Source organism: Austrofundulus limnaeus, unplaced genomic scaffold (genome assembly GCF_001266775.1).
Source record: "Austrofundulus limnaeus strain Quisiro unplaced genomic scaffold, Austrofundulus_limnaeus-1.0 Scaffold1031, whole genome shotgun sequence".
NCBI lineage: Eukaryota > Metazoa > Chordata > Actinopteri > Cyprinodontiformes > Rivulidae > Austrofundulus > Austrofundulus limnaeus.
In genome coordinates, this window is record NW_013953433.1 from 34,756 (window position 1) to 44,257 (window position 9,502).

Here is a 9,502-nt window from a genome sequence, read left to right on the forward strand (position 1 = left end):
GATGGGGGCGGTCAATGATGGTCTACATATTTAGTAACTTTTTTTGCTCTGAAGAAACTACATAATAAAACCATTAAACTAAAAACAAAAAAAAAAAAAGAATTATTGATTGTTTTATTTAAAGGGTACAACCTTCTATAAAGAACACAACAGATTGTTATATTTGTTTATTTTCCAAAAATATTATTATTAGGATGATGATGATTGTTAGACAATCAAAATGTTTTGTGTCCAGGAGAAGTCTTTTTTGTTGTTTTTTAAAGGCAAACATCATCTGAATACATTCATACTGCAAAATTACTAATAAAGAAACTTGGCAATACAAACCTGGAAGTTTTGTGCCTTTTAGCTTTAAAACAAGCTGCACACAGTTTTACCACACCTTACAATTTTTGACATCTAATTTTCCTTAAAACATGTTTCACATACTTAGATCTATTTCTAGACCAGTTTCCAAGATATTTTTTTTAATTTCAGTTGATATTGTTTTAAAAAGAATTAATTTTTATAAAGGAAATCAATTGATTATTTTATTCATTGGATATTATAAACATACATTATGCTGTTTTTTATATACTCTTCAAACACATAGCTATTTTCAACTTTTTCTCCCTAAATGCTTGTTAACAGCATTTTCTTTTTAATCAAATGTTTCAAAAAACTTTATTTGTGACAAAATGAGTCAACAAAGCTTGTTGGAGCTGAAGGTGGGGTAGTTAAGATTTATAAYAACACCCACACATAGGTAGATTAATCACCATGAGAGCTCTTTAACCCACTCATCTGTGGACTTATACAGATCCAGATAATATAGCTAATCAAGGGGATAATCCTCAGTGACGAACATGCATATTAGCACTTCAGTTCCCCACAAACACACACACAGGCACTCAAACATGCACATACTAACGGTTTGATTACCGTGATGTAATTACAAAATCACATTTGATTGTAATTAGTCCATTTTGTGTTCTGTCACACTCTGATTGTGCGGCTGCTGCCACGATGAAATATTAATGTTCGGGCCCTACCTCATATCTGAGTCGTTATCAAATTTTTGTAGTGGCTCCACAAAGCATGGATTGTATTAGCATTTTGTTTTTACTTGTTTTGAAGATCCTTGCTTGTCTATCTTACTTCTTGCTCTGTTGTCTTTGTTTTGCTTTAACTTTTACTACATTTATTCAGTTTTTCTTTCATTTTTTTTACAGCTACCCTGTGACTGTGATGTGCCTTCTCTGAGCAGATATATCACAAAACTTTGCAGTTCAAAACGTTTTCTGGCGCTCAAAAAAAAAATAAAAAATAGAAAAAGGAAGTCTAGAAATACATCACTGTATCTGCGCCTGCTTTTATCTCGCGCAGCACACAGCAAGGCTTTAGTTCCACAGCCGAACGGTGGAGTGTATCTTCTATGAACGTGAAACAAATTAAACCTTCCCGCTGCCTTGATATGTCCAGCAAGTAAAAGGAACCCGTGGAAATATTTACATATTTCAATTTATCACAATGTTTAAAAAAAATCATCTCTTGTTATGAGAAGCTAGAGAATCTGCTTTTAGTCAGTGTTCACGCAGTTCCAGTTTGAAAGAAACCTCGAGCCAAGTTATTGTCTGTCACTGGGTCAAGCAGAGAGAAAACATGAACAAAGCGAGTGTGTAATTGATTGAGGGAAAACCTTTATCCTTTTGAAAAAGAAACCATTTGGATTTGTTTTTATAGAAAAAAGGGATTGGACTTTTGAACCTTGTTTTATATATATAAATCCCATTAGACTAGAAACAGAGGGCACACTGGCATCTACTGTTTGTTCACATGCAAGTGTGTCGAATGGTGTCCTATATTGTACAGTTTGTGTGTGTTTTGTGTGATAAGACTTCAAGCAATGGTAGCATCTCCTCAGCATGCATAATGATATTATTTCGTTTCAACACCACAGAGCTAGACCTGAATTTTAAAAGTGTTTTTGTTCATTTTTTTAAGCTCTTTCTGTGTGTGTTCTTGCACATTTGTGTGGGTTCCGTGGCATGTGGCTAGAGCAAGAGCGGCAGGTGATGTGGGGGCAAGAGTTAAAATAACAAATGCGCACTCTCCCATGAGGTTGACTTGATCCAGTCTGCCACACTTTGCCATTTACTCACACACTCACACACTTCCATGCACGCACACCAGCTGTGGCTAATGATGCAGTAGCAATGGTAGGATTGTCACCACATGTGGTCCCTTTGTCTGAAGCCACCAGAGCACACATCAGTCTGACAGGCTACAACCTTCACAAGTCATCAGCGACTGCAGCTATTTCCTCTGCATCTTCACACAAGAGCTCACAAACAGCATTAACCCATCAAGACCTGAAGCTGCTCAGGAGTTTACCTACTGGTTCTAATGGGCTGGAGTGGTAATCTCATATGCAGCTTGTGTCATTTTCACAGCATGATATCTATAGTCAGCACCTGATACTTTGTTTTACCATCAGGCCACAGAAAACAGCAGGTGAAGCTTCCCTTGAAAGTTAACTTTCTTTTACCTTCCAACACAACATTGCAGTCAAAATGAAGACAATTTATTAGCTTTGCAAATGTTTAATATGTACTGAAGTAATTTGCAAAAGATCCTGGTTGCATTTTTAATTGTATTATTTTGTTCAAAAAATCGAAATAAAAAAACTAGCTTGTTTAGCTAATTTATGTTAAAAGGCTGTCCAACTTCACCTTAAATGGTTTGATAATGTGATGAATAAACACAGCCACAATACATAACTGTTATCAGACTAGCTTTATTTTTCTATAACAGCTGATAGTTTGTATATAACTGATGATTCAAACTGTCTCCTGGAGCTTATACTGGTTTTAGCACATTAAGTCTTCATCCGATAGGTCCATCATGGTGAGAAACTTGAAGCTGCAGCAGGTTCCGCAGAACAGCATCCTGTTGCCAAACTTTGGTTTGACAAAAATAAAAAGACAAACAGTTTTTTCTGTTTTTGGAGTATAAAATCAAAATGGAATAATCTGTCTTTTTTCTGTTTTTCAATGTGTGTTTTTTAAAACAAAAACTGAATTACCAAAAAAAAAGTACACAGGCCCTAAATCTGTTCTTTGCCATTATATAAATTGTAATTTACATTCTCCACCTTGTGACCTCACTTCTTATGTGACTGATGAAAACACAAGCTCCTTGCACACTTTAGCTTGTGAAGCAGCACCCGCACATTTTTGTACATTTGTACTGTTTGTGAATTTTTCTTTTTATTTATTCCTCTTTTTTTTCCTCCGCGTAAAAGCTTGAGTTAATGGAAGCTGAAAGGTCACACAGCAGCTCACTTCAGAATGAGAATTCCGACCGACACTGAGCCCCGTATCCAAAGAGCGCTGCCAAACCTTTAAAGATCAGAGAAGGGAGCAGGTGGAATGACTTCCAGGCCAGAGCAAAGCAGTAAAGTGGAGAATAACGCTAAATTACCTCTTTTCTGCATCTGAAAGTTCCATTTCCTAATGTTAAGGGTGGAGGGAATTAAGCGGCCTGAATTAAACAACACAGCTTGGACGTTTATGTCCCTGCCATAAAGCTTGGATGGGCTGGATTTATGGGAGTTTGTACCAGTAAATACAGCTCTCAGGAAATGTGATTAGGCTCATAAATAGAACATTTTACTGCTGTCCTACCCTTCACCTAAAGAACCTTGTGAAAGCATATGTTCAGGGCATTTTGCTTCTCTGCCCTGTCACCTCAAGATTTTTTTTTTATTCATTTTATTTGTAACAATTATATACACAAAAAAGTAAAAAAATAAATAAAAAAACATGCAATCTAAATAAAATCAAAATAAAATGAAGGGCAGCAGAAGAAGAATAAACCTTATAATATTATTTTTTATTATTTATTTATTATTTTAATGATTAATAATTATATTGTTTGTATGATACGTATGTGTGATTTGATGCAAAACAGCTTATTTCTTCAGAGCTTAGATCGAATGGTAAATACATCGATCCATGCTCACATTGTATCTTGGCATATCTGTACTTTTAAGCAGATTGTGAAGTCAAACTGCCTTTTTTAATGCTTATTAAACTAAATTGTAGCACTTGTTTTAATTAATCAAAATACATTTATTTACCCTGTGTACGTGTTTATTACAATTGTCTGCAAATTGTAAAATAAAACCTCAAGACACCATCAGATGCAGTATAATATCATTTCTGTCCATCCGTTACATTTTCAGAAAGCTGTAACTTTCACATGGAAAGGCTAAAATACACCAAACTTGGTATGAGTCATCCATGTTGCATGCCCGACCATATCATGTGGTCATATGCTGACATCATCAAAGCCCCTCAACACGTTTGTGTAGTAGTTTGACAAGATCATTTTAGCCCTGTCTGTCTGTTGGTCCATCCATCTTTTCACCTTATGAGATCATTTAAATAACGAAGGCCTTTAATGATTTTGACAAAATACTAACAGTTGGTCACTACTGAATGGCGACCGGAGACATCAGCAATGGTTGGCGTCGAGTTCTATCTTGTATTTTTATTGGTCGTCTTTTCCTGCAGGTCTTCTTGTCCCTGAAAAATAAGTAACAGCTTCTCAAGGCTTTCCTGAGTGAAAGCTTGTAACATTTTACTTCCATCATTGTATTTGTCATTCATAGATACCCAAAAACAAAATTATACTAATTATTGTTTTATGTTCACAAATATGTTGTAGATGTGCATCTTATTTTCTCACCAGTTTGTGTGAATCAGTTGTGATAACAAGAATACATCCAGACAGATGAGATTAATTGTCTGATTGGGGAATATTTATTCTTTTTAACCTGTTTTTACTTGTTTTATACCTGAAGTTAGCAACAAACCTTTCTAGCATAAAATTATTTTTTCTACTTTTTTTCCCTCTTTCTGCAAAAAAATTTAAAAATCTTCACTGACCTACAGTAAATGTTTCTTTTCTCTCTGTCCCAGGTGGAGTGGTTGAAGAATGATGAGATTATAGACCCTGCAGAGGACAGAAATTTTTACATCACTATTGATCACAACTTGATCATCAAACAGGCGCGTCTGTCCGACACGGCCAACTACACGTGTGTGGCTAAGAACATTGTGGCCAAAAGACGAAGCACAACAGCGACTGTGATTGTGTATGGTAAGTTTGTATGGATCTTCTGTTTGGCTTCCAAAAAGCTATCGTTATTGTAACTTAGATTGTCAGTTTGTAAGACGTTCAAGTGGTGCAGTGATTTTCTTTCTTCTGCACCTGCAGTTAACCATCAGTTTTTCATACCCATCATCCAGTCTCCATCCAATAAAAATAGATCTGCTGCCATGCCAACAAGCTTTTTTTTCTCTTTTTTTTTTACATTATTTTTAATTGCTCGTACACTCTTGTTCTGCTTTACCCATAACCTTAACCAATTAAACCCCTCACCCTCAGTCACCAACCTCCAATTACACATTTAGTTTTAAATTGAATCACAAGGGCTTTCCAAATGTGTTTGTTTTCCACTGAGAGCCACAGTTCTGAGTGAGTTGTGTGGCATATTGGATGGTACCAGCTGTGGAAAAACAACAAGACCAATGAAAATAATAATTATTACATGACTCGGAATATCTCCCTTTAGCTTTGCTGTTGATTTCTTCTTTGGGTAAAGTTTTCTTGGGGCTGGTTTTAGTAAAACCTGAAATGATAAGTTAACTGAAAGACATGCTTTCATTTATTTACTTATTTATTTATTTTTCATTTTGACAATTACTTGTCTGTCATGAGGCTATAAGTAAAACTTGGACGTGAAAAAATACATAGCAGATAAGATACACGCACACACACACACACTAAACCAAGTGTTTCTCTCAAATGTAACACTGACTCAATTCACCAGGAGGAGTGTTTCAATCAAAATAACTGAGTATGTGTGCCTGTTCGATACAGACAGCGAGGGATGGAGTGGTTTGACACTGATGTATCCTTACAGAAATAGATTGTTCAATCTGGGGTTCAATCTTCTCGGCTCCACGCGGGCCCGGCTGACACTGTTGACAAGCTCGAATCATAGTTGGGGTGGGGGGGGAGAAAACAGAAAACATAAGAGGGTAAAAATGAAGCAGCTGGGTGGAGGGCAAACAGGTGAGGAGTAGGAGAGGAGAGTGAAAGAAACGAGTCGGCATGAAGTGGTGTGCTCCCTTTTTTTCTGCTAGAGTTTAATTTCTAATTAAACTTTGAGAAAGGGGTCGGGACTATTCAGAGCTGTCAAGCTCCTGCCTTAACCCACCATACTTCTGTGGATAGAAAACTCTACCCAGTCTGATTCACTTTAACTATATATCGAATTTTTCTTCCAGTCTGTTTCAACTTTTTCCTCCACTGTCCGGCCTTACTTTACTTTTTACAAAGCAATAATAAATCAAATAAAAGGAAAGTTGTGTCTGAACAAACAAAATGCTGGGTGACCTTGTAGAGGAACCAGCAAAACAAAAAGTATACAGATGTCCCCAGTCGTTCTGGACTAGAAATAAAGAGTGGATGCAAGTAAACTTTAATGTTTTTGGTGCAACATATAGGAGCTGCACTGTGTATATAAACAAGGGTATGGCGTTTTTGCTTGTTCAAGGAGGCGCAGAGTCATAAAAATGGAATAGAACTTGAACTGGAACAGGTTTTTTTCTCGCGTAATTCACATTTTGTGCAGTTTTTACAGGGTGCTAACTTTAACGATAATTTATTTTATTCATATAATATTCATATCAGATGTCAGCTACATCCTGTGTGATCCTGTGTCAGCACAGTAACACCTTCCTAAGCACACATGTTGAGGCTGAAACCTGGTATAACTGTATTGATGTATTAAATGTGTTGCCACAGTGAACGGCGGTTGGTCGACTTGGACAGAGTGGTCTCCATGCAACAGCCGCTGTGGAAGAGGTTTTCAGAAACGAACCAGGAGCTGCACGAACCCTGCCCCGCTCAACGGAGGACTGCCCTGTGATGGGCAGGCCATCCAGAAACTACCCTGTACCACACTGTGCACTGGTAATAGTTGTTTTTGATTCTATTGTAGTCTATTCTATACACTGTATTTCACTTTTTGTTCACCCCCCCCCCCCCCCCCCCCCCAGTGGATGGTGTGTGGACAGACTGGAGTAAGTGGTCCGCCTGTGGGACAGAGTGCACACAGTGGAGGAGGAGAGAGTGCAACAACCCAGCACCTAAAAATGGCGGGAAGGACTGCGAGGGTCTGGTGCTTCAGTCTCAGAACTGCACTGATGGACTTTGTATGCAGAGTAAGTAAGGAACAAAAAGCTGATCTAAGTTGTAAAGTAGAAAAAATATGTTGTTTTAAATAAATGTGTTTTTGAATTTGCGCCACAAAATAGGTTGGGGAAATGATATTTGCTTAAATTTGTCGGAACATCACTCAGTCAGAATCAGAGGCTTAACTTTTAGAAAACAAAACYATGAAGGTCTGGAGTAGTTCTGAAGTGTTAGCTTWAAGCTATTTTGTWCTGAGAGTTATYGGTCAGGGTTTTCATGGATCAGGCTTTACAAACCATCAGATCCCATCAAATTGGTATCAAAGATTTGATAATCAAGAAACCGTCTTTTGTTCTTTGTCATTTCTGTGCATATTCTGTTGGGATTTCTGCTGCTTAACTTTTTTTTAGATGAGGAAAGCTATTCACTTTTTGCAAATTTCCTTGTGGATGGGACATGTTAAAAGGACTTGTTTATGACAAAATGAGAAGCATTGGTCACTTCACCTGTCAATGGTCATGAGYATATGGATTACTGCATGATCAGATTTCCGGTTAAGATCAATAACCATAATAAGTCATCGCACTTAACAGAATGGTTTAAACTACAAAAAGCTGGCGTGACAGTGAAAAAATTCCAAAAACAATAAAACTCCTGGAGCCTGAGAACCAGACAAGGCATGGAAGCTAATGTCAGACTACAGYAAAGTGAGAGACTGAGAGACTATARGGACTGGGACTGGTGAGGGAATTGAAGACAAGCAGCTTAATGGTAATAGAAAACAGGTGTAGGTGGGGGAAAAAAACTTAYGAAAAAGCAACTTCAAAAATACGGACAGTGATGAAAACACGGGAAAAGGAAAATGCAGTAAGCATCACAAAGATGAAACAAGAGACGTGAACATAAAAATAGTAAACACAAAAGTTGACAATAAATAAATAAACAAATAAATAACACATGCACTGAAGATTTATTTCATATGTGTATCAGTCTTTGGGTCAAACTCCAGTCCTTGAGGGCCGATGTCCTGCATGTTTTCTTGTTTTCCTTCTCAAACACACCTGATTTGCATGAATGGATGATTAACAGGCTCCAACAGAATTTAAAGAGTTAATTGAAGTACTGAATCACGTGTGTTGAAGAAGTGAAACAAAGAAAACATGCAGGACAGCGGCCCTCAAGGACCAGAGTTTGACACCCCTTCCTTCTATGTTTTGACCCCCATCTTTGTGTACTTTTTCCTGCCACCTATTCTTATGGTCAACATTTCTTTTGCTCTCCCCCACTGTCCCCCGTATGCCCTCTTGCTCTTTTCTTCCCCCTTTCCAATATGATTTGCTTCTGGTTGAGTGTTTCTTCTTTGCACACTGCAGGTGACTCACCGAGCAAACCGACAATGTGTGAATGTTTCTGAATGTTATCATTAGGCTCACTCTTCCCACTTTCTCATCCCTCACTCAATTAAAAAACAACAATAGTTTTATATAGAAAGTAATGCTAAATTATGATGTGGAACAATCACCCACAACTTAGTCATTTCTGACATCAGTACATTTCTAAAAACCTGCATGGAAAATGTGGGCCGAGTCATAATGAGCACAATATAACAGCAGTGGTTTTTCCAAGGTAGAGGCAATTATATTTGTTGGCTTGTTGGAGTAGTGCTTGTTATTCCATGTGCTCAGAGTAATTGGCAGACGACAAAGGCAGGAAAGGGTTCTAAAAAGGAACATGAAAACACAATAAAAATTTATTTTTCTAACTAACTAACATCATGGGTTTTTTTTTTTTTACAATATGTGTCCAGTTTTTATTAATCTTCATCATAAAATGACACCAGTTGGGACATTGTACACTTTTTAAGAGTCTCATCTTGTGGTTTGTTTTATTAAAAGCAATGCTCAAACTTTTATTTTTTTTTTAGATATTATTGACCTGACACAYTATGACATCACACAAATATGGAAAATGGGAGCATATAAACACAGCTATACAGTAAAATGGCCAAACATTATGTTTGTGGGGAAAAAATGTCTGCCTTCTTAATCATTTTTTGTATTTGTCATTAAGCTAAATGGCACAYTACTAGGCCTGTCACGATAACAAATTTTGCTGGGCGATTAATTGTCTCAAAAATTATTACGATAAGCGATAATATTGCCTGGTGACAATTTTACAACTAATAATTATAAAAGCGTAATATGTAAGTGTAATAAATCAATAAACTTTAATTTTTAAAGAATGTTTAACAAAG

At 36.9% G+C, this 9,502-nt stretch overlaps 1 protein-coding gene across 2 annotated transcripts in view; it reads left to right on the forward strand.

The window, feature by feature from the left end:
• LOC106533826 (netrin receptor UNC5C) overlaps positions 1 to 9,502 on the forward strand; it is a 74,079-nt gene that overhangs the window by 31,981 nt on the left and 32,596 nt on the right. For both annotated transcript variants that reach the window (XM_014030266.1, XM_014030267.1), the window contains exons 5-7: positions 4,965 to 5,145; positions 6,859 to 7,026; positions 7,113 to 7,277. In XM_014030266.1, coding sequence (XP_013885720.1) covers positions 4,965 to 5,145; positions 6,859 to 7,026; positions 7,113 to 7,277 — 514 coding nt within the window. The remainder of the gene's footprint in view (positions 1 to 4,964; positions 5,146 to 6,858; positions 7,027 to 7,112; positions 7,278 to 9,502) is intronic.